At 39.4% G+C, this 27,196-nt stretch overlaps 2 protein-coding genes across 2 annotated transcripts in view; both read left to right on the top strand.

The window, feature by feature from the left end:
* Positions 1–27,196, top strand: part of LOC106092857 (uncharacterized) — a 187,428-nt gene that overhangs the window by 21,995 nt on the left and 138,237 nt on the right. The window lies entirely within an intron of this gene.
* Positions 15,948–24,797, top strand: LOC131996993 (uncharacterized). The gene is made up of 2 exons (XM_059367217.1): positions 15,948–15,985; positions 23,894–24,797. The coding sequence occupies exons 1-2, from the start codon at positions 15,975–15,977 to the stop codon at positions 24,795–24,797; spliced, it is 915 nt and encodes a 304-aa protein (XP_059223200.1). The 5' UTR covers positions 15,948–15,974.

Genomic DNA, 27,196 nt, shown 5'->3' on the forward strand with positions numbered 1-27,196 from the left:
GAGGGGCTTAACTTAACTCTTTGTCCCAAATTTCAGCAACATCGGACAATAAATGCGCTTTTTATGGCTCCAAAACCTATAACCGAGAGATCGGTCTATATGGCAGCTATATCCAAATCTGAACCGATCTGAGCCATATTGACGGAGGATGTCGAAGGGCCTAACACAACTCACTGTCCCGAATTTCAGAAAAATCGGATAATAAATGTGGCTTTTATGGGTCTAAGACCCTAAATCGGAGGATCGGTCTATATGGCAGCTATATCCAAATCTGAACCGATCTGAGCCATATTGACGGAAGATGTCGAAGGTCCTAAGACAACTCACTGTCCCGAATTTCAGCAAAATCGGATAATAAATGTGGCTTTTATGGGCCTAAGACCCTAAATCGAGAGATCGGTCTATATGGCAGCTATATCCAAATCTGGACCGATATGAGCCATATTGACGGAGGATGTCGAAGGGTCTAACACAACTCACTGTTCCAAATTTCAGCAAAATCGGATAATAAATGTGGCTTTTATGGGCCTAAGACCCTAAATCAGAGGATAGGTCTATATGGCAGCTATATCCAAATCTGAACCGATATGAGCCAAATTAACGAAGGATGTCGAAGGGCCTAACACAACTCACTGTCCCGAATTTCAGCAAAATCGGATAATAAATGTGGCTTTTATGGGCCTAAGACCCTAAATCGGAGGATCGGTCTATATGGAAGCTATATCCAAATCTGAACCGATATGAGCCAAATTAACGAATGATGTCGAAGGGCCTAACACAACTCACTGTCCCAAATTTCAGCAAAATCGGGTAATAAATGTAGCTTTTATGGGCCTAAGACCCTAAATCGGAGGATAAGTCCATATGGCAGCTATATTCAAATCTGGACCGATCTGGGCCAAATTGACGGAGGATGTCGAAGGGCTTAACACAACTCACTATCCCGAATTTCAGCAAAATCGTATAATAAATGTGGCTTTTATGGGCCTAAGACCCTAAATCGGAGGATCGGTCTATATGGCAGCTATATCCAAATCTGAACCGATATGAGCCAAATTAACGAATGATGTCGAAGGGCCTAACACAACTCACTGTCCCAAATTTCAGCAAAATCGGGTAATAAATGTAGCTTTTATGGGCCTAAGACCCTAAATCGGAGGATCGGTCTATATGGGGGCTATATCAAGATATACTCCGATATAGCCCATCTTCGAACTTAACCTGCTTATGGACAAAAAAAGAATCTGTGCAAAGTTTCAGCTCAATATCTCTATTTTTAAAGACTGTAGCGTGATTTCAACAGACAGACGGACGGACGTGTCTAGATCGTCTTCGATTTTTACGCTGATCAAGAATATATATACTTTATAGGGTCGGAAATGGATATTTCGATGTGTTGCAAACGGAATGACAAAATGAATATACCACCATCCGTCGGTGGTGGGTATAAAAAATGCTTTTGACGAATGGCATATGAAACCAGCAGTGCGTATAATTGATTTTATTTTAGTTCATATACATCATACGCTCCATGGGACACATTTGTCTACATCCTTCGCTTAGGCAAAATATTAATCAAAATTATTCGGTATTGTGTATTTGAGCCTATAAATAATCGTCTACGTTTGCTATTTGTTAATATTGATGCTTTTAGCTAATGAATTTAGTTGTATTTAAAACTAATTTCGTATTATGGCATATTTAGCTTTTATTTTGTAATTTTGTGATGACGGCTGTAGAAGCTGTGAGTTGGCATTAGTAATATAATACCATATAATTTAAATTAAATTAAAATAACTACAGTTTTTATTATAAAATGATTATGTTTATGATTTGAGATTGGTAGAGTATTCACCACAAAGGCATGCAGTTCAAAATTACTGCAACTCATTTTTATAGTTTTTATAACTGAATGATGTGACACGCAGTTTTTATTTTGGAAGCATATAATCTTTTTTGGTGGCATAGCAGTCTGTCGAGGCCTCTGGCAAAGTCCGAAATCGCGATCATTGCAGCCCGCCCCTTGATACCTTTAACACACCACAAATTTTGAGACTCTTTAAAGTGTTTTTGTTGTTTTGTTTGGAAATAGAAGCAAGGAATAAAAACACATTGGTTTAAGCTGGTTAAACCAACAACTAAATTTATTTTGTATAAATTTTTAGCAGAATCCATGGTGGTGGGTTTCCAAGATTCGATCCGGCCGAACTTAGTACGCATTTATATAAATTGTATTTCCATACTATTTAAGCGGTCAAGAAGGAATCTGCGATCTCAACGACAACGAGCACAGATTGCTTAGCTTTTATGCGCTTCTTCTTAAGCCTACAACACCAAGTGTCCTTTATGGCTTCCTCTATTTAATCTTTTTTTTTTTTTTTGTTAATACACTGTTGATGGTATGTTTCGTTTTGGAGTAATTCATAAACATTTTTTATTTGAAGAAACTGCTGTCAAAATGTTTTATTTATTAAAAATTTCGTTAAATATTGTTTTCTTAAAATTAATTTAGTCGAAATTATTTCTAATACACAAAATTTTGTTGATATTGCTTATTTTTAGAAAACTTGACTGGAAGTTTTAATTCATAGACAATTGCTTGGAATTTTGTTGGTGTTCTGGGGCTGGGGTGGCCACCCCGACACTTTGCCCTGAAAATAGACAGCACATTTTTTTTATCCCAATTAGCTTTGATTTGAGTCCGACATTGTTCTAGTTTGAAAATAAGTTCAGTTTTGGGGATGTAGGGTATACTTCCAAACACTTGGCCCAAAAATCGGGTATCAGATTCGTCATGTTCTTCCAAATATATTTCATTTCAGTACCATATAGCCATGGTCGGCTCATATGTCTACTTTATGCCATATTCGTAGTCCACTCCCCAATACTTTTTATTTGAGTCCCACATTGACATCATCGTCCAATATATCCATTTGGGGCAGTTTTGGGGTTGGAGCGGCCCACTGGGTGTTTGGACCAATATTTGAATACCATATTCGAATTATGCTCTCAAATACCTGTCGTTTGATACCAATTTTGTGCCGATCGGGCCACTCTTGATTTTGGGTGGTGTTTTTGGGGTAAGGGAGATGTTAGCACTTAAATCGGAATATATTTGTTGCAAAAAGTTGCCACCACTGTATCACCACCGTAGGTTATGTTGTGGCAAGAATAATCTGTTTTTCTATATGTTCGTGTGCGGGAGAGATTTTTCCTGGTCACGAACTGCAAACGTGACTAATATTTTGCTAATACGTGTTGTCTACGTCTTTATTGGTTACTCTTTGGTGTCTGTCGCTCTTTTGGCCTATTTGTGGGTAACTATTTGAAAATAGGCAATGAATTAAAGTTGTCTGTGAGGCTGTCTTTTTTTAGTGAAGGGGCAAACTATTTTTGTGGATAAATAAGGTTTAAAATCTTCGTATAAAAAAAAATAAATATTTAAACATCATACATTTAATTGAAACAAAATTCATATCAATCGAAAGGTATTTTCGCGGAGATGTGCACAATTTATTTCCGAAAAGAATATTTTGTTAAATTTAAAAGTTACTACTGCAGTAAGTAAACTGTATCACAGACCCTATAACCGTGAATGCAAACTGTAATTGTGTTAGTGAGACATTTGACAAATCAACGCGATCGCAACAACAATTCATATTATGCAGATTCTGACATTCTGAAGAGAGAGAGGGGAGAGTGGGGGGGGGGAGAGAGAGAGCGAGAGAGAATGGCATTTTTTGAAAGAGAGGCATATGACTATTAAATGTCAAGTGGTAGTGAAAATTTTAGCTGAATCCGATACATTTTAGTAGTCTATAGAATGTAATTTTTATTCACACCACCATAGGAAGGGGGTATACTACTCTAGTCATTCCGTTAGTAAGTCATCTAGTCATTCCGTTTGTAACTCCTCGAAATATTGATCTAAGACTCCATACACTATATATATTCTTGATCGTCTCGAAATTCTGAGTCGTTCTGGCCATGTCCGTCCGCCCGTCTGCTGAAATCACGATAGCAGTCGAACTCGTAAAGCTAGTCGCTTGAAATTTTGCACAGATACTTAATATTGATGTAGGTCGATGGGGATTGTAAATGGGCCATATCGGTTCAGATTTGGATATAGCTCCCATATAAACTGATCTCCCGATTCGACTTCTTAAGCCACTTGAAGCAGCAATTTTTGTCCGATTTGGCTAAAAATGTGCATATAGTGTTCTGGTTTAACTTCTAACAACTGGGTCACGTACGGTCCAAATCGGCATATAAACTGATAAAGATCCCATATAAACCGATCTCCCGATTTGACTTCTTGAGCCCCTGGAAACCGCAATTTTTCTCCGACGTATTTAAAATTTTGCTCATAGTGTTCTGCTGTTGAAAGGACATGTAGGTCGATCGGGTCAATATGGGACTATGACAGTAGAGTACGAATCTGATATTAATATAAGGCTCCAAGTATCTAGGTCAAGTCCGTCCAGCCCTTCAGCAAGATATGTAGAGCGCGACAATAAATGACTCAACTAAAGACTCAACGTAGAGTAATCATTTGGGATTATCATCTGTGCCATCATTTGTATCGGGGGGACCGACGCCCACCTCTTAATAAAGCCACACCAAACTGTCATGTAGGCCGACCGAAACTATACACGCATTGTAGTCAATTCAAAGAACAAGAATCTGAAGGCTAAACGGCCTCGCTTGATAGCCAACTTTGATTTATTTTTTTTCTTGCAATCAATTGCTCATATATAGGCCACATAGAGTTGCAGACACCAAATGGTAGCTAATAAACACGTAGACTTGTATTAGCAAAACGTTTGTCACGTTTGTCGTCCGTGACGAGGAAAAATCTTCCCACACACATAGATTTCAAAAACGATAGTTGCTACAAAAAACGTCTACAGAAATGCAAACGGTGGTAACTTTTTATAACAACAAATTTTCGGTTTAATTGTTTTGAAATGTGCCACATTGCAGGTAAAGAAAACAAGCAAAAACGTGCTAAGTTCAACCGGGAGGAATCTTAGTTCTCCACCACCATGGATCGCATTTGCCAAATTCTTTGGACGGTTCCTCCTTGTAGGCAAAAACCAAAAAAGGTTTATGGGAGGTCATAACAAGAAATCCTCATGGAATTTTTTTATATGCTTTGATAAAATTTGTGACCTCTAAAGGCTCAATAACTATATTAGGGAGATGGGTTTATTGGGAGTAATATCAGGGGTTGAACCGATTGGGACAATACTTGGTACATTTGTTGATGGTCATAGAGCATAATTGCAGCCAAATTAGATAAGTAATGCCCACTATAGGGTCTGATGAACTAAAATCGCGAGATCGGTTTATGAGCAGCAAATTGCAAATGCAAATTTGCCCAAGAACATTCCATTAAGGAACAGGGGCAAACTTCTCACATATCAATGATTCAAGTTTAAGCTCAGTGGTACGGGGCTTCCTTTTTATAGCCGAGTCCGAACGAAAACTTCTCCACACCTCTTTGTGGAGAAGTTTTTACATGGCTGCCATACCAAGTGGTACCTCACAAATACCGCTAGCATTAGAAAGGGATAGGTTAAGTTTAAGACGCAGTCTGCCATCAGACTGACTTCGACGTTTTGGTCTTTTGTGATACCACAGGAACAGAAGAAGGAAGATGCCTTCTAGTTCTTACCTTTGAACCATCCAGATGGCTTTAAAAAGCCCAACAACTTGCGAATGTTCACATCAGCTAAATCAGACAGATTTTCAAAGAAATGATTACCTAAAGTGGAACTCCTTCTGACTGCTAGTGCGGTACACACACACAGAAGGTGTTCTATAGTTTGTTCTTTTTCGATGCCCTCACAGCTTCTGCAAAAGTCGTTACTGGCAATCTTCAGTCTGTCAGCATGTTTTGCGATATGACAGTGACCTGACGGATACAATGACTGAGACGTTTGTTCTTACCATTGACAGCAAAGCGGTAAACCTCTTAAAGACTAGATTAGGGCACATGCTCACAGCCACCTCTTAGTGACCATCTATCATTCGATGTCCTTTGGACCTGATCTTGTAAACTTAGCTTACATGTCGCAACAAGCACACCCACAGATTCCAGTTTTCCTGGAATGTGTATGGTAGTTCCTAGTCTCACAAGCTCGTCCGCTTTACAGTTCTCTGGGCTATCTCTGTGGCCCAGCACTCAGAAAAGGTGAATTTTCAACTTTTCATCCATCTCGTTGGGAGATCTGCGACAGTCGAGGGAGGTTTTTGTTTCAGAAATACATTCTCCAGGGATTTAATGGCTGTCTGGCTGTTTGAGAAGATATTTATGTCAATCGTCGTTATGACATTATAACTTAGCCATTGCACCACTTCCTTAAATGCAAGGATTTCCGCTTGATACACGGGTAACCTTTTAGATATGTCTTGATTTCTAGATCTTTAGCTTCCTGAAGTATATCTCTTAGAGTGCTGGGAAACTTTCCCCTAACCCCAACTGCCACGTCATCAGCATACGCGACCACTTTTGCACCTTTTTACTTCCAGAGACAATAATATTGGGTTGCCCAAAAAGTAATTGCGGATTTTTTAAAAGAAAGTAAATGCAATTTTAATAAAACTTAGAATGAACTTTAATCAAATATACTTTTTTTACACTTTTTTCTAAAGCAAGCTAAAAGCAACAGCTGATAACTGACAGAAAAAAGAATGCAATTGCAGAGTCACAAGCTGTGAAAAAATTTGTCAACGCCGACTATATGAAAAATTCGCAATTACTTTTTGGGCAACCCAATATATTGTTAATGGCTATATTCCAAAGTAGAGGAGACAGCACACCTCCTTGAGATTTTCCTCTGCTGACTTCATCTTTTTAGATCCATAGATCCCAAGTCTGTTTTTAATAAACTTTCTTACTGTAGAGTTGATGCCTAGAAACTCCAACTTCTTCATGATTGACGTCGGTTTTACATTATTGAAATCACCTACAATGTCAAGAAATGCTACCATTGTATATTTCTTGACAGTGAGAGAACCCTCTATGTAGCCGACTAGGTCGTGAAGGGCTGTTTCAGTGGATTTGCCTTTACTATAAGCATGCTCATGCCGAGACAGGCGATCTCCAGGGGTCTTTGCCCTAAGTTACGTTTTTATCAACCTCTCAAGAGTCTTCAGGATAAATGATGACAGACTAATAGGACGAAAATCTTTCGCCTTCGTGTGACAGGGTTTTCCTGCTTTCGGAATGAAATAACCTTCGTGTCCCTCCATCCCACAGGTATATATGAGACTCTGATGCAAGCAGAGTATATCTCCCTAAGCCAGGGAACCAGTCTATCAGACACAGCTTGTAATTCAACCGATGATACATCATCAGGGCCTGGCTATTTAAAGGAGTCGAAACTTCTTATCGCCCAAAGGATTTTCGGCTCAGACACAATTTCCCTAATAACCTCTGACGAATGCATGCCAGTGATAACCTCTTCTGGCGCCACGTTGTCCGTTCGAGAATTTCCCGGGAAATGTGTATCAACGAGTTTCCTCACTAGAAGTGATCGTTCTCTTACTTAATGTGGGAATAAAGTAAAATAAAGTTTTTGCCTATAAAGAGAAACCGTTCCAAAAACTTGACAAATGCGATCCAAGGTGGAGTGTATATATGATTCCGCCCCGCCAAACTTAACACGCCTTTGCATGTTTTTATTAAAATTCAAAGCTGTGAGCTATGTAACCTTTATCATCATACACATCCAATGCGTAGCAAATAAGTCCAACGTTGGGAAGAAACTAAGTCTCTTTATTTTAAATAAAATTAAAATTTTTGTATAGAAATTTAATTTTGTTGAATAATGTTACTGACCCTAGAATGGCAAAATTTGTTGCAAGCCATTGCTTGTGCGGCAACATGTCTATTGCCCAGTATACAAGTTTAGTGCAGAACTTATTTTGAAAGCAGAAGGAAAAGAGCTTTTATTCTCAAAATCCTCATTTCTGTACACTAACAGAAATTGTTATCTTTCGTGTAGACAAAGGAAAGGTATAGACTTCGAAATTCAAAATGTTAAAATAATTGCAAAGTTCTCCGTTTCATGCCGCCCGAGGTCCCTTCTCACTCACATGTAAACAATTGAGAATTTGACATTTCTTCCATCTGTTAGAGCTTTTTTGAACATATTGTTATAAGTCTGTACATTTCCTTTGTCTATGTCAATCGGTATTTTTATCATACCGTAGAAGATGGAAGAAATCCCTATTTTAATCACTTAACAGACTTCAATATCGTGCAAAATATCGCACTATTCGAGTCATTATAGATGGGTTCTCATCCAATGAGCACAAATTGACCGCAGGTGTCCCCCTAGGACTATGTTCTTTCTCCTTCTCTTTTTCTAATTTTCATCAACGATCTGTTGGGTCAGACATCGAATCCGATCTACTCATTTGCGATGACAGTAATCTTTGTCATTCGTATTCATTTGACCATAGGCCGAGTCTTCGAGAGATTGAGGAAAAAAGGCGGATTAAGGACGTTACATTCTGCCAGGATTTACCTGCCATTTCTGAGTGGGGTCGAATGAATCGAGTAAATTTTAATGCACGAAAGACTCAGTACTGCTTTGTCCATCAACGTTGTAGATGTTGAGTAATCAGAATCTCTTGATGTTCTGGGCATGAAAATACAAAGTGATATCCGTTGGTCTAAACATGTATTTGAAGTGTCGAAAGAAACATTCAAGTGTTTAGGCTTCCTTAAACGGTGTAAGAATTATTTCACTCTGTCTGATCTTCTTAACATCTACACCACTTTCATAAGGCTGAAAATGGAGTACAACTCACATGTATGGGCTGGAGCTTCAAAATCGTCCCTGGAGCTACTGGACCATGTACAGAGGAGAGCGATGGCGTTGATTGGGGACAGTGGGGTATCCAACTCTATTGCCTCCCTTCATCATCGTCGCAATGTGGGTTGTTTGTCGCTGTTCTATCGGTACTTTCATGGTGTGTGTTTGTCTGATTTTAGTCTTCTTATTCCTGATGTAAGGATGTATGTCAGGGATACTAGACATTCCAGGAACTCACAGCCGTTTGTAATTGATTGGCCAGCGGACCGCACAATGCATTATAGAGAGAAATCTTATTTCGCCCGAGCCATTCGTATGTGGAATAGACTTCCGGCTAATGTTTTCCCACCCACTTTGACATCCTACATCTACATCCTTTCCCCCCTCCAATTCCTAATTTCCTCTCGCCAACGCAATGCACTGCATTCATAGGGGACATACCCTGCGTGTTGGCTGACAGAAAAAAAAATAAAATTAAATTCCGTAGAAGAAACAAGCAAAAGCGTGCTAAGTTCGGTCGGGCCGAATCTTATATACCCTCCAATATGGATCGCATTTTTCTAGTTCTTTTCCCGGTATCTCTTTTTAGCCAAACAAAGGATAAAAGAAAAGAATTGCTATGCTTATTGAATTGAATGTTGGAGACCACAGTAGAAGTCATTGTGTAAAATTTCATCAAAATCAAATAAGAATTGCGCCCTTTAGGGGCTCACGAAGATCATGTTCAAAATTTCACCCAAATCGGATAGGAATTGCGCCCTCTAGAGGCTCAAAAAGTCAATACCCAGATCGGTTTATATGGCAGCTAGATCAAAACATGGGCCGATATAGCCCATTTACAATCCCAACCGATCTACACTAAGAGGAAGTATTCGTTGAAAATTTCAAGCGGCTAGCTTTATTCCTTCGAAATTTAGCGCGCTTTCGACAGATAGGCGGACGGACATGGATAGATCGACATAAGATGTCATGACGATCAAGAATATATACTTTATGGGGTCTTAGATGAATATTTCGGGGAGTTCCAAACAGAATGACGAAATTAGTATACCCCCATCCTATGGTGGAGGGTATAAAAATTTTATAACTTTGGAAAATTGTTGAAAAAATGGACAAAGTTGAAGGGCTCGTGTGTAAATCAGCCAAAAATTTAAGCTTCTTGGGGCCGTATAAGACTTATCGGAAATCGTTTTCGATGAGAGCTATATCAGATTATACACCGATTTGAACCATACTTACCATGGTTACCATGGTAAAATTAAAGCCAAATCAGATAACAACAATAGCTTCCAGGAACTCAAGATATCAAATCGGGAGATCGGTTTATATGGGAGCTATATACAAATCTAAATCTATATGGTCTATTTACAATTGCCAATGGCCTTCATCTATACGCCAATGGCCTTCATCTGTGCAAAATTTCAAGCAGATGTCTTCATTCGTTCGACCGCTATCATGATTTGGACGCAGGTACGGACGGATATGGCCAGATCGAGTAAGAATGTGAAGACAATAAAAATATATATAATTTTTGGGGCCACGGTCCCATGATGGTGGGCATGGCTGCGGAGTTGACAGGAGATTTTTAAAGCCGGAATCGAAGTCGGAGTCGGACTATTGAGTCGGAGTCGGAGTTGGGTTCGGAGTTGAGCATGCTTGCTTCGACTCCGAACCGATATCTTCATTCGTTCGACCTCTATCGTGATTTCGACATACGGACGGACGGACATGGCTAGATCGACTAAGAATGTGAAGACAATCAAAAATATATTGGGTTGCCCAAAAAGTAATTGCGGATTTTTTAAAAGAAAGTAAATGCATTTTTAATAAAACTTAGAATGAACTAAAAGTAACAGCTGATAACTGACAGAAGAAAGGATGCAATTACAAAGTCACAAGCTGTGAAAAAATTTATCAACGCCGACTATATGAAAAATCCGCAATTATTTTTTGGGCAACCCAATATATACTTTATGGGACCACCGTCCGGCTGCAAAATTGACCGGAGTCGAGATTTTGAGGCCGGAGTTGGACTATTGAGCCGGAGTCGGAGTTGGGTTCAGAGTTGAGCTCGCTTGCTTCGACTCCGAACCGCACTCCGTTTTAGTTTTTATAACCTATTCGACATTGTGGTGCAGGATATTATAACTTAGTGCATTTGTTTGTTACTCCCTGAAGGAAGAGAGATAGACACATTGATAAGTATACCGATCGACTCAGAATCACTTTCTGATTCGATTTAGCTATGTCTGTCTGTCTGTCTCTCTTTTTTTCAGTTTGTCCGTGTTGATTTGCGTACAAAGTACAGGTCGAAATTTTCGTCCGATCGTCTTAAAATTTGGCAAAGGCATGTTTTTCGGCCAAGCGCCGAAGCCTATTGAAATTGGAATAAATCGGTTTAGATTTGGATAAAGCTCTCATATACATGTTCTTTCGATTTGCAGTAATAGTGTAATAAAATGGTCATTTTTCAACCGATTCTATCGAAATTTGGCAGAAAGGATTATCTTATGACACTGATTTTGGTAATAAAATTCAATGATTTGCAAGCGTTGCTCGTTAATAAGTCTATTCACGATGAAATGTCAAAGCATACTGAGCATCTTTCTCTTTGACACCATGTCTGAAATCCCACGTGATCTGTTAAATACTAATGCATGAAAATCCTAACCTCAAAAAAATCACCCTTTAGGTGCCATATATGTATATCGTCCGATTTTCACTTCTAGAACCACTGTAAGCGCATTTATTGACCAATCGTGCCAAAATTTTGTACAACGCTTTTCTTGACAATTACTACAATATTTATAGAGTTTGGTTGAAGTCGGTTCAGATTAAGATATAGCTCCCATATGTTAAATATTCCTGCGATTTTGAGAAATATTGCAGCAAATATATATCCGATTTATATATCACCCGATTTTCACTTCTATAGCAAGCGCATTAAACTGTAAGCGCATTACACTGCAAGCTCATTTATTGACCAATCTTGCCAAAAATTTGTACAACGCTTTCCTCGACGACTAACACATAATCTCGGAAGTTTGGTCGAAATCGGTTCAAATTTAGATATTTCTCCCATATATGTGTTCGTCAGTTTCTTGGTAATATGCAATAATATTATCATTTGTCAACCGTAGTTATTACAGTTTTAACATATCTGCTCGCAATTTGATACGGATTGTTTATAACACATCTGAAAAAATCCGCCGAGGTCCATCAAAATGAGTTTAGAATTACAATAGATATAACTCCCACTTTGTACTTATAGGGTCGCCGCTCGACTTTTGCCTTTTCTTACCGGTTTCTTTTCCAATATTTACAAAATTCTTTTGGCTCAGCTATTAAGGCGAGTCCTATTTCTCTTGAAAATAATTAAATGTAACCTCTATGTCTTCAAAGCTAGCAAATCTTTGATCCCCGAGATTTTTTGTTAAGATTTTGTGATTCATATAAAGGGTAATTTTTTAAGAGCTATAGGACAGTTTTTCAAAAGAAAAATACATAAAATTCAGAAAAATTCATGAAATCTGTATTTGAATCGATAGTACGGTCCATATAATTTAATGTTTGAAGATTATTTCATGCAAATGTTGACCGTGACTGCGCCTCAAATGGTCCATCCATTGGCATACTCTTTCCAAAATTTCTTCCGGTATCTCATGAATTAATGCTTCAATGTTGTCTTCCAATGAGTCAATTGAAGCGGGCTTGTCTGTATCGCATGATGTAGTTGACCAATTGACTGGTTCCGAACGTGAAATACCACCATTCACAGTTACGTTACGATTGGCATCATCTTTAAAGAAGTACGGTCCAATGATGCCACCAGCCCATAAACCGCATCAAACTGTGACTTTTTTTGGATGCATTGGTAGCTCTTGCAATGCTTCTGGCCGATCTTCACTCCAAAATCAACCACTCTTCTTATTTACGTACCCATTGAGCCAAAAGTGGGCGTCATCGATGAATGGAAGAAGCGCGAAATGAACTTTTATCTTGATAATAAAATTTAATAATTTGCAAGTATTGTTCGTTTGAAGACGATTCATGGTTAAATTATAGACCAAACCAGTGTTGCCAAAAAGATAATAGCAAAAAAATCACCCTTTATATGCCTTTTACAACTTTTCAATAAAAAGTGTGGTTCATAGGTACTTTTTCGAATTCGGTTATATAAAATGGTTCCCTTTCAATAAGTTAATCTTAGAAATAAAATACCTTATCTGTTTCTTAGACAATTTATTCCCCTAAAATCAAACAAATGTATGCCACCACATTTATAGTTAAACATTCGACATTTTTGGTAGCCCAAGTTTCAAATTTCATTTATTTTAAATGGTATGCAACAAAACATTTTATGAATGACTGACAGAGCTTTTAAGCTTCTAAGTCTCCAAAGTAGTATATCTTATTTGAAATAAAAAGTATAAATGAAAAGAATTATGGTGGTGTGAACTCGTTTGTCTTTACATTCAATATTAAAAAAATTTACAAGGAAAAACCGTCTGGAAGGGACGAAAGTCTTTTCTATTGTTGAATTTTTAATAATAACCTAACTTTTATGTGAAACCCCTAGCTAGTACTGCGTCCCATATTTATGAATGTATATCCCTAGAAAAGTAGAACAGGATATCAGCAAATGCTGACAGTAGGCGGAAATGGGCAATCCAATTATACTACAAAAACGAAAACACACGCATTTCTTCTATTGCAGCATCGTGGTTTTTATTTACATTTTGAGTTGATGTAAAAAAAAGCAATGTCATAGGCGTCTCAGTTCAACATGTTTGCTATTGAGAAGAAAATATATTAGAATGGGTAAACCCATAAAAATAAATAGAAAAAATATTTTTAAAATAAATGAAGTAACAAACAAAAATTAAAAAAAATAAAGTAGAAAGGCATTAAATCCGGCCGGGCCGATATCCACCACCTAGTGTATATATAAGAAATACATTTCGCCAAAATTCTTCGAAAAAACAGCATTATGAGCCCATCTTATATACATAAAAAATCAATTTGCAATGATTGATTGCCGGTTTGTTTGATTGCCGATTTTCTCAAAATTTTCACAGATTGTGTTGGTTGGTATGCAAAGAAACATAGGCTACATAATTTTTCGATATCGGAAGAGGGGCTGACCCTCTCCCTTACCCCAAAAACCCCACCCAAAATCAAAAGTGGACCGATCGGAATAATATGGGTATCAATTGAAAGGCATTAGATTGTAGAATACGAATATGCGCCAACCGCAAAACTCTCCCAAACAGACATATTGGAGGTTCATGACAATATGGGACTCAAATAAAAAGTATTCGGGAGTAGATTATGAATATGACAAAAAATCAAGTCCATGTAAAGGAAGGTGTCCCCACCCCCAAAAAAAACCACTCAAATGGGCATATTTGCCGAACATGGCTACATGGGACTCAAATGAAAGCAATTTGGGAGTAGATTTGGGTAATGACTTAAAAAATTGTGTTAAAGTATCTAAGTGGCGCGTAAGCACCTTAAAACACATCAAATAGATTAAGTGGCCCATCGTGACAATATGGGACTCAAATGAAAAGTATTTGGAGCCAAGTGTTTGTGGGTAAGCTGTACTTATTTCCCTCTAAACTGAACTTATTTCTCAAACATATCAATATGGGGCTCAAAAGATAGGTTTTTGGGAGTAAATAACGAATTTGATACCTATTTTTCGGAAAAAGTGGCGGAGTGCCAGCCTCATCCCCAGTCCTAAAACACCCTCCAAACCATACCGTGCCAATTTTCGGCTTAAATGAATGATATTTGGGAGTAGAGCACGAATTTGATATCCCTATTTGGGCGAAATGTCTAAAGTACCATCCCATCCCCAAACTAAAGTACCATCCCATCCCCAAAAAGCACTCCCCGTCAAATGCATATATAGACCACCTCACGACAATATAGGGCTCAAATGAAACAGGACTTATTTACCGACTATGGTAATATGAGGTTAATATAAAAAGTATTTGAGAGTATAGCACAAAACTTATATTTACCTTAAGGGCCAAGTTTCTGGGTCGCCACCTCACTCTCTACAAACTTCGTTCATATCAATATGTGCTGTCCGATTCAAGTTTAAGATCAATGATAAAGGACCTCCTTCTTATAGCCTCTAAGGGGAGAAGTTTTTACATGACTTCAATGCATAACATAGTGCCTCACAAATGTCGCCAACATTAGGAGGTTATAACCAACAATGTTCTCGCCAGGAATTGAACCCACGCGGTAGCATCATTGGCGGTCAATCTTACCTCTTCGCTTCAATGACACAAATTCCATATCCACATTCGGGGCGAAATGTCCTTATCTTAAAACTTTACCAAAACAGGACTTTTATATTCACCATTACAATATAGGGCTCAAATAAAAGGTATAAGAGCGTTGAAGAAGGCGCTGCGAAGCGGTCCCGGTTCAGTTAGTAGTATATATAACGATTTATGGCCCCACCTTGTTCAAACTAGGTACGGACGTGGAAGGGTCTATAAAAAATCACCGTTCTAAATTTTGGACAAATCTGATAATAAAGGGAAGGATTTGTAAAGTTCACATAACTCTCTGTGTTGAACCTAGTTCAACCCGGTTCAACAACAACTATCTTCAACCACTATACCTACCACTTTAGATATAAGTTAATGAATTCCTGAATTGTTCTTTGAAATGAATTATTAGTATAACAGATTGCAATCTGACACCTGGCTACCCTAATCATTTAAGTTGCACCCCTATCTGTCTCACTTCCCCATCAATTGCATATGCTGAAATAGAATTTTATGTTTAGGCATTAATTATGTCCATGCTGCCTTTAACACTGCCTAAAACACTTGTGCAAAACCATCCAAGGCGGTAAGAGCTTACACACCCAAATACACTGTAACACCAAAAAAACTGAAACTTGGCCTTTTTCTTTTCTTGGTTTTTTCCTCTGCTGCTACTTGTCTGGGAGATTCACTCTACATTTAAATACAGTCCACTTTCTTACAGAAGGATCTACTGGACTTGTACATGGTCCTTCGAACCGGATATTCAATCAGCGAATGAAGTAATTCGGATCACGTCCACCGCAAAAAAAAAAAAAAAAAACAAACACCTTTCGCATATTCTAAAAAGACTACTATGGAAAACAGGTATGTAAGAGTTTTTGGTGTGTGAACAGACAGGGTTGTGTTAAGTAAGAATTTCGATTGAAAGTAAATCTTTTACTTGGAGAACTGTTTGAAGGAAATAGATTTTGTTTCTACTCTGGGGAATTTTGCCACGGTATCCCCATATTTATGCCTTGAGCTGGCACAGCTTCTGTAAGAGTAAGAGTTTTTGTTGTCTATTCGATTTGTACAAGATCTGCTTTTCACGAAAGCGCTTTGACACTATTTGATCGAGAAGTACAATAACGTTATTGCTTCACGAGCATGATGATTACATTTTACATGGTTATTGGCATAACCTTGAAATAATTGCGTCAAGGAAGGAAGGGGGAAAGACGAAGACCGAAGTTTGGTTTACATCTCTCTTTGCTTTATGGTTCGTTGTAAATACTTACTTTGCATATGCATTTTATGAGAAAAGAGTGTCTGTACTCTTGAAACAGAATACTCTGCATAAGTTCATAGCACTTAAATTCCCTGCAGAACTGTCTCTTTGAAAATCGACTTCTATGTACTCTTGGAGTCATAATCTAGTGGCTCTCATCACTAACATTCATCTAACCGGCGCGACTGCTATCTCAACGACGCCGCAGTCAAAGGCACATCGACGAGTTCTGCAAATACCCACATTGCCGCTGCAGCGCCCGGACATCGCAGTTGACTCTACGAGACTCTCTTTTATCCGCTTATAGGGATAAAGATCGATTCGATTCACCCACGCATGCTTTGACGCATTGACTCTCCAAATTCTTGGCTCCACCAACAAACAACTTGTTTCGACTATCAGAGGAACAGGTTAGCTACATGCAATTTTGTCATCGACCTATCATTCTAGTCTAAGTGTGTACGAAGAAGCATGTAATGAATGCATATTGTTTACAGCAACAAGAATTTAAATTATTTGGAATCGAACAACTGAAAATAAGTGAAAAATTTCTACAGGAAACATTGTTGAAATATACTGGTTCTACGATATTAATAGTTATTAAACAAAGATGAATTTGGCATGACAGGAATATAAGAGGAAAATATGAAATTGGAATGTGATATTTTTTAAAAAAAAAAAAAAAAAAAAAGAAGGAGAATTTGTTAATAATATCGAATAAGATTTAAGACCACTTGGTTTAAGGAAAGTTGATTTATCAAAAAGTGATAATTTTTTAACAAAATTCGAGTATCATTTGTGCACAAATTCGAATTAAAATCTGGGCAAAGATTTAAAGTCAATGGTGCAAAGAAGCACGTTGGAGTTCACATGGTATTGAAGGCGTTCAGTGCGAAGACGAAGGCTGGGAGGAGTGATTGAAACCTGTTCTAAAAAGGCGATTGGTATGGTGAGTGCATGTATTTGTGACAAAGTAGAAGAGGCCAAATTAAAAAAAGTAATGCACATAAAGCGGTAGGTTTAAAGAGGAATTAGTTCTGGTGGCTAAGGAAAAAAAACCCTCTAAGATATTCGTATAGGAATACTCAGCTTTATGGATCACACAATCTAAGGAATACAGACTCCTGATCTATATCGAGATTTATTGGAAATTATATCCAGATTTATATTTGAATACATACCTATTTGATTGTACTTAAATACCTCATGCATGGAATTCGAAAGGTTGATGAATGTTTATATCAGCTCTGTGTCTAAAAAAGAGACGAGCTAGAAAACCGTTCCTACTGATTATACACAAAGACTGAGTTCCTTTTTTTTCATATTCGGAAATATCTATTATTTTGGAATTTTATTATTTGTTGCAATTTTAATACTTTGTTACAATTTTAATATTTTTTGGAATTTTACCCTACTGTATCGCATGCTCGTGAATGTCTGTTATAGGAATTAATTTTGTGAATTTCTATCTGAAGAAAAACCAGGAAAACTGCATCCTTTTCATAACTGAATAAAATTTTATGAGGCTATAGGAGAGAACCTATTAGGACTTCTTATTTGTTCCTACCCTCCTAAGAATTTAAGAGAGGAAAGATCTTTGGAATTGCTTTCTATGCCCATCTCACCTGCGATTGAAAGGGAGAGTGGAGTTATATATGTATGCATGGATTTATGTCATCTGTAAATCTAATATTTATGTTGAATATTAAATTCTGAATTCATATCTATCTTTGGAATTTTGGTTTATTAAAATTTTGATAGAGTTATACAATTGTGAGATATATATTGCGAGATTCGCATATGGATTTTAGTCGCATTGGATTTGGTGGGGATCCTATATAGAAAAAGGTTCGGACGAATAAGTTGGAATTTTCAGAATCCCTTTTATTCCTGTTGTAAGGGAATTGCCTACGTCGGTTTCAAGTCTGGCCCATTGTTTTCTCCAACTCTAGACACATTCCCTTTCCCCGAGCAATTCAGCGACTTCTCTCTCATTCGTGTTAGGAATCGTGCACCAATCCTTAGGTACCAGAGGCATTTGTGGGACTGTCATCTATTGCTACATTTAAGAGGATAGTCGGATAGCTGATTGGCATTCTCTTAATCAGGATACTATCTGTATGGCCATTGAATTACCTTGAAATTTGGGTACTTGAATTGCTAGTTGTTTTCTTTCGCCCCGTTTTAATTCCTTGGTGAATTGAGGTTTACTGTATTCCGCTTCTGAATTTATTGAAATGAGTTCGCAGAAGTTCATTTTTTTTTTCGGACCAAGTGGTCACATTCTGTGCAAATTTTGCTGATATTCCCATTGAGGACCATACGTCTTCCAGTCTACAAGTCGAACTCGACGATTTGGAGCGTCGTTGGCGCCAACTAGTCCAGATTTATGAGACGGAAATGACTTCCGAGAAACCGGAAGACACTGAAACTATTCGGGCATCAATTCATGCCAAGTTTTTGGAATCATGTAAATCGTACAAGAATTGTAAAGCTTCGATTCTCGATCTAGTTCAGATTGAACGACAAAAGCTTGAAAAGGCTAGACCACGCGAGATGCCGGAGGCAGGAATAGTAAATGACAACGGCTTTGCGTTGAAAGTTCCACCGTGTGATACCGAATGCTTTAGTGGCGGCTACGATAAGTGGCCCAGTTTCAGAGACATGTTTACCGCCATTTATACCAAACACCCCAAGTTATCCCCTGCTCAGAAGCTGTTCCACCTCAGGGCAAAAACTCGGGGTGAAGCTAATCAGATCGTTAAACAGTTCGCTCTAACCGATGACAATTTTAACTTGGCCTGGGAGGCTCTGCGCCTGCGTTATGAGAATAAACGCATCCTCATCAACCACCAACTACGGAGAATCTTTGAAATCGAGAATGTTTCCTCAGAGAGAGGAAAAGCTTTGAGAAATCTGCAATATACCATGAATAATTGTCTTGCAGTCCTAAGGACGTATAACATCTCCGTTTTATCATGGGACCCATTTCTTGTTTTTTGGGTTTCCTCCAAACTACCCGAGGAAACTTTAGCTGCCTGGGAGAACTCTATTCACGATCATAAACAGATGCCCAGTTGGTCTCAATTGGATGACTTCATATCAAGACGGTTGAGTATGTTGGAATCGATTTCCGATATGAGAAAACCTTCCAATGCGTCTTCCAGTACACAGAAAACTCAAAGTTTCCACGCTAAGACCGATGCCACTTATCGTCCTTGTAGAGTCTGTCGCCTCAACCATGCAGTGCGGGGCTGTCCTACATTTAAGTCCTGGCCACATAATGAAAAGATGAAATTCGTGACTGCAAATAAGATTTGTGCAAATTGTCTTTCTTACGGACATGTTGACAATAGCTGTCAAAGTGAGAATGTATGTCAGAAGTGCAAACAGAAACATCACACAGTGCTGCATCCTGACTCCGGTAATACATCAAGCCATGAGCGAAATCCTGGACCAATAAAGGCAGGAACCGCAACTACTCAATATCGAACGGAGACTTTTCATATAGATACAGAATACGAGGACCAGCCTTCGACATCTGACGCCGCGTATGATGAAACGTACAATGTCCAGTCACATTTCACAGAATCGGGGGAGGAAACTGTCCTGCCCACTGCCTTGGTCGACATAGAACATTTGGGTACTCTGTTCACTATCAGAGCTTTTGTGGACCAAGGATCACAGGAATCTTTCGTATCAAACAGAATAGTTAACAAACTGTCTATTCCGACTAAGAAATCCTTTACGAGGATTTCAGGACTGGGAGGTACTGTACTCGAAAACTCCTCCAAGCTATGCTCCCTTACGTTAAAGGCTCGCACTTCTGATTTTAAACTGAGCACATCAGTTATTGTTGTTTCGAGTTTGAAGCATTTAATGCCAGGTCTTCCTACACCAATTTCGGACTGGTCTGGTTTGAACCATCTGGATCTAGCGGATCCGAAATTTTTTAAACCAGGTCCAATAGATATGCTTCTGGGAAGTGACGTGTTACCGTCCATTATTAGGCCTGGGGTTAAACCTAACATTTCAGGGGATCTGTTGGCGCAAGAGACCGCATTTGGCTGGTTAATTAGTGGTCCTCTCAGAACGCGCACAGTAACCGCGTCTGCTACCTGGGTGACTTCTCCTGACACACTGAACGAAGAGCTACGAAGATTCTGGGAAATCGAGGAAGTTCCTACCTCAATTCCTATTACGGAAGAGGATGCTTACTGTGAACAGTTCTACCGAAAGACAACGAAGCGTCTACCAGACGGGAAGTATGAAGTCAGATTGCCTTTCCGACAGGAGCTTTCATCTGAAGTGATACTGGGATCTTCACGCCGTGCAGCATTAGGACAATATCTACGTACGGAGAAGACTTTGAGGAAATTTCCAGAATTAGAAGCAGAGTATACAAAAGTGTTAGCTGAATATATACGATTAGATCATATGGAACCTACGCAACCAACTGAAATCTGCGAAAACTCTCGCTTTTGTTCTTTCTATTTGCCACATCATGCTGTGGTTAGACCTGAAAGTGTATCCACTAAGGTTAGAGTGGTATTCAATGCTTCAAAGAAAACTTCCACCGGCATTTCCTTAAACGACATTCTATATACTGGTCCAACACTACAGAATGATTTGATGAATGTCATTCTTCGCTGGCGTTTTTTCAAATACGTTTTTAACGGCGACATCGAGAAGATGTACCGCCAAATTTATATTCATTCGAATGACAGATCGTTTCAAAAAATACTGTTTCGAACTTCCCCAACTGAAGAAATTTCTGATTATTGCTTGAAAACTGTTACATTTGGTGTGAACTGTGCACCATATTTGGCCATACGAACATTGTTACAATTAAGCGAGGATGGAAAAAATACTCATCCTGCGGCTTCTTCTATTTTACAAAACCAAATTTACGTAGACGACATACTTTCCGGTGGACACACTGTAATTGAAGCCAGGTCATACATCCTGGAACTGATAGATTTGTTGGCCACTGCAGGATTTCCTTTCAAAAAGATGACTGCGAATCATCCGCAAATATTGAAACATTTGCCCCCCGAGGATCTTCTAACCGAAGATTTCCTTAAATTTGAGGAAGCCAGCGACACAAAAACATTGGGCATTCGCTGGAATGCTATGACAGATCAATTTTTCTATAAAGTATCAAGCATAACTGTTCCCTCCACACCTATTACCAAGCGCAAGATTCTATCCATTGTGGCAAAAATTTTCGATCCAGCGGGCTGGTTAGCCCCAATTATTGTCGTGGCAAAAATGTTAGTGCAACAACTTTGGATAGACGGGACAGACTGGGATGAAGAGGTCAAAGAACATTCTTCCGAAAAATGGAATACATTTATATCGAATTTTTCTGATATTGAGAATCTGAGAGTTCCTCGTTGGATTCATTACTCGCCCGAGTGCAAATTTCAAATTCATGGATTTTGTGATGCCTCGGAAAAAGCATACTGTGCCTGCATTTATGTCCTTTCTACTTCTGAGAATGTTACTACATCGTTTTTATTGGTTTCAAAAAGCAAGGTTGCGCCATTGAAAACTATAAGCTTGCCGAAACTAGAGTTATGCGGGGCAGCCTTACTCTCGAAATTGTTGAAGTCTGTTTGCCGCAATATGCCCTTGACCGTATCTGATATTCACCTGTGGTCAGATTCTACCATAACGCTGGCCTGGTTGCAGAAGCCGCCATTTCACTGGAAGACTTTTGTGGCAAACAAAGTTTCGGAGATATTAGACAACGTGGGGAATGTGAATTGGAGGCATGTTCCAACCAATGAAAATCCAGCTGATATTGGAACTCGGGGATGCACCGCTGCTGAACTCGAAAAAAATTCTCTATGGTGGCAAGGTCCTCACTGGTTACTCAAATCCGCTGAATTTTGGCCGAAACAAACCACATACAAGGAACCAGCCCTAGAGAAGAAAATCACAGTCTGTCAGACACAGATTCAACTGGAAGATGTTTTGGATCGGTTCTCTTCTCTTGACCGAGCACTTCGTGTTGTTTGTTTCATATTAAGATTCGTTAGAAATTGCCGAAAAATCAACGACACCAAAGTACAAGAAGGGTTTATTACTCCCCAAGAAATTACATGCGCCAAGTTAAGGCTGATCCAACTGGCACAGATTTCACATTTTCCCGCTGAATACCGAGCACTTGAATCTGGTCAGCCTATAAGTTCTAAAAGCAGACTTCTAACGCTTAACCCTTGCCTCGATGAGAACAAATTGCTCAGGGTTAACGGCCGCTTGGCTAATTCCGATATGAGTTATAATGAAAGATTTCCTTTAATACTGCCAGAAAACTCGAGATTTTGCAAACTTTTCATTGAATATACTCATAGAATCTTACTACATGCTGAACATCAGACAATGCTGCGCGCAATTAGGCAGGAATTTTATATAATTCGTGTGAAAAGTGCTATCCGCTTCTGTATCCGAAACTGCAAGATATGCACCGTGTATAAACACAGAGTAAGGAATCAGTTGATGGCTGCTTTACCTTCGGAACGGTGCACATTCTCCCTACCCTTTACCAACACCGGACTGGACTTTGCAGGTCCTTTCGAATTGAAAACGTCTAGACTGCGGAATGCAAAGTTGCAAAAGGGATATGCGGCAATTTTCGTTTGTTTGTCTACCAGGGCTGTTCATCTGGAGGTCTGTTCTGACTTGACGTCTGAGGCGTTTTTGTCCACCCTTAATCGTTTTGTCGGACGACGTGGATTTCCGAAAAAGATTTTCTCTGACAATGGGACTAACTTTGTAGGGGCAAGCAGATCGCTTATGGCTCAGTATAGAGAATTTTTGAAGGTTGCTGAGAAGTCCGCTGCCGAAAAGTATGGGATGCATAATTTCTCGTGGCATTTTATACCTCCTCACGCTCCACACATGGGTGGTTTGTGGGAGGCTGCAGTTAAGCGCATGAAGGCTCATTTGAGGAAAGTTGCCCCTAACCTTAAATTTACATTTGAAGAGTTTTCCACCCTGTTAGTCCGAATCGAAAGTGTTTTGAATTCAAGACCTCTTTCTCCGATCAGTGAGAATCCGAATGACTTGATTCCTCTGACTCCTGGCCATTTACTCAGAGGTGCTCCTTTGATGGCAATTCCTGAGAAAAATACGGATAACCTTTCATTGATGAACCGCTGGCAGCGACTTAAAAATATACAGTTATTGTTTGCTAGGAGATGGAAGAATGAGTATGTGTGCGAGTTACAACGAAGGTATAAGTGGAAATCCGCTCAACAGAACTTAGCCGAAGACGATTTTGTCATTGTCAAAGATGACAACCTCCCCCCCACTGAATGGTGTCTGGGGAGGGTGGTGAAAGTTTTCACCGGTCAGGATTCAAACGTTCGTGTTGCTGAGATACGCACACAGAACGGAATCTTGACACGCCCCTTAGTCAAGCTGTGTATACTGCCTTGCATCTAGTTATTAGCATCAACAAAATCTGTTCACATAACCAATAACCCTTACATTTTCAGCTCATTTACCAAATCTGGCATCCCAAAATGTCGCATCTGTAAAGACCGACATTTCTTAAAAAACTGCCCAACTTTCCAAAGAATGACCGTATCAGAACGCAGAGATGTCATACGTGAAAAGGGTTTTTGTTTTAACTGTCTATGTACAGCACACAAACGCAACTGGTGCCCGTCCAGAAATAAATGTATGGTCTGTCGGCTAAACCACCATACCATGGTTCATATGGACAAACTTGATTCCCCTAAAACATCACATCAACACCGTTTAAAATCATCTAAAAAATCTCCAGACCCAACTGAACGATATGGTTCAGGCTCCCGTTCGCAGAATTATAAGGAGAGAAACCAAACGCAGCGACGCGCACAATCTAAACCCAGCTCTACGTTCGGTCGACCTCGAACGCATTTTAAGGAACGGCTGAGCAACAAAGCTCGAGCCCACATATTTTTACCAACGGCTCTTGCCCGGGTCCAGACCTCAACCGATCCAGAAAAGGCGAGGCTACTACTGAATTCTGGAGAGGCACAGACGGTGATATTAAAGACTTTAGTGGATCGATTACACCTGCGCACTACGCGCAGAGACAATAAGGAATATTGTACGTTAAATCTCGAGTCTTACTATGACGCTCAAGCCAAAATTCAAATAGTTGGTTTAGTACAAAAGAGTTTTCGTACAACTCTACCATCGATAACCGATACGCCAAAACTACAAAGTATCTATAACCACCTCACCAATCTAGCTGACCCTCACTTCTACAAGCCTTCCAATGTGGAAATCATATTGGCCAACGACAATATACCTAAGATTCTGCGAGCAGGAATGATCCAAACCTCCTCTAACATGCCCATTGCGCAGAGTACAATTTTTGGCTGGACTATCTCTGGAGATTGTCAATATTGAAATTGCATCCTTGCAAGGCGGGCGGCATGTTGAACCTAGTTCAACCCGGTTCAACAACAACTATCTTCAACCACTATACCTACCACTTTAGATATAAGTTAATGAATTCCTGAATTGTTCTTTGAAATGAATTATTAGTATAACAGATTGCAATCTGACACCTGGCTACCCTAATCATTTAAGTTGCACCCCTATCTGTCTCACTTCCCCATCAATTGCATATGCTGAAATAGAATTTTATGTTTAGGCATTAATTATGTCCATGCTGCCTTTAACACTGCCTAAAACACTTGTGCAAAACCATCCAAGGCGGTAAGAGCTTACACACCCAAATACACTGTAACACCAAAAAAACTGAAACTTGGCCTTTTTCTTTTCTTGGTTTTTTCCTCTGCTGCTACTTGTCTGGGAGATTCACTCTACATTTAAATACAGTCCACTTTCTTACAGAAGGATCTACTGGACTTGTACACTCTGAACAAATTTCATCTGTATGGGGTACTAAATAAGTAATATGAGGATGAAATACCTACCTTGTGGCAGCAAAGGTTCGCATACGTCTTAGTGTGGCGAAAAAATACGATCTGACACAGCACGGAAGCTGGACATCGGATAGCTGCAAACACAACAGGTGGCAACGCCACAATCCATTCGGCTGACTCAATTGCTTGAAGAAAGCACTCCCTGTCCTCTTAGTAAAGCAGAGCAATGACAAATCATTGCCCACTTCATGGAAAGAGGCGCAACATCCGCTCCTGGGTACCAAAAGTCTGCTCCAAGGACGCCTGTTTCGACCAGGAGTGCCAAAAAGCTACTGAAGCCAGTAGCAACCTGCCGGATGAACGAGCGGTATCGGGAGAGAATAAACGATCTTCTGCGGGAAGAAGAATGATATGGAAAGACGTAAGTGTGAGCGAATCGAGATGTTCAGGAGCCAGAATGAAGTCCGAAAATTCTACCAAAAAATTACACATCACACCGATGGCTTTCGTAGAGGCACATCAAATAAGGAAATCCAGCGTCTGATATAGATATTGTGCTGAGGATAAAGAACACTTTTCGCAGCTGCTGGTATCCGATGATGGTGGTCATGAGTATACCGCAGAACCAATTCCTAAAGTATAGAATGTAAACCATCTAGTCAAAACTAGGTCCACGTAACCTGGCTGAAAAACAATAAGGCAGCTGGAGCCGATGGGTTGCCGGCTGAACTGTTTAAGACCGGAGGGGACACGCTGATAAGGCGTTTGCATTAACTCGTCTGCACAATTTGGCTAGAAGAATGCATACCCGATGATTGGAACCTCAGCATACTATGTCCCGTAGACAAGAAAGGAGACAAGATGAAATACGGCAACTATGCAAATTGCAAATTTTGCCCATGAACATTCAATTAAGGAACAGGGGCAATATTCTTATAGATCAATGAGTGCTGTCCGATTCAAGTTTTAAGCTCATTGATAATGAGCCTCCTTTTTATAGACCAGTCCAAACGGCCGCAGTTCGACACCTCTTTGGGGAGAAGTTTTTACATGTCATAGTACCTTATAAATGTCGCCAACATTAGGAGGGGATAACCACCGCCGGGTTATTTATGATGTTCTCGACAAGATTCGAACCCAGGCGTTCAGCGTCATGTGCGGACATGCTAAGCTCTGCGTCAACTACAGAGGATGAAGACTCTCCATCGCTTACTAGATACTATCGAGCGTACTGTGTAAAAGATTGAAGTCTAAAGTCAACGAAATAATTGGGCTCTATCAGTGTGGTTTTAGACCTAGTAAGTCCACCATAGACCATATATTTAGACTGCATCAAATCCTGGAAAAGACCGGAGAAGAACAAATCAACATCTATCATTTTGTTGACTTCAAAGCCGTCCCTGCAAAACTTATACGACTTTGCAGGATGACGCATGCTGATACACACTCCTCAGTTAAAATAGGAAATAACCTCTCTGAACCGAAACCAAAACGAGGTTTTGGTCAGGGAGATAGCCTATTGTGTGATCTCTTTAATATCGTGCTGGAGAAACTTCTACGAGATGCTGGTGTGAATAGTCATGGCACACTACTCACAAGAGAACATATGCTACTCGCCTATGCCGACGACATCGATTTTAGGGGTTGGTCACTGGAAGAAGCAATTGCAGCCTTTGTATCGAATGAGAATCAACGAAAGTGGATGATATCAACAAAGCCCGGTAAACCCGAACAGATAAAAAAATTTGAGAAAGTTGGGAATTACAACACAGCAAATTTAACTACCTTGGTAACCGAAACAAATGACATCAGTTATAAAATAAATCACAGGATGATATAGGTTAACAGATCCCACTTTGGATTGAGCAAGCATCTGAGGAGCAAAGCCACCTCTCAACAGACAAAAATTATACCACT

The sequence above is a fragment of the Stomoxys calcitrans genome, chromosome 4 (assembly GCF_963082655.1).
Source record: "Stomoxys calcitrans chromosome 4, idStoCalc2.1, whole genome shotgun sequence".
Classification (NCBI taxonomy): domain Eukaryota; kingdom Metazoa; phylum Arthropoda; class Insecta; order Diptera; family Muscidae; genus Stomoxys; species Stomoxys calcitrans.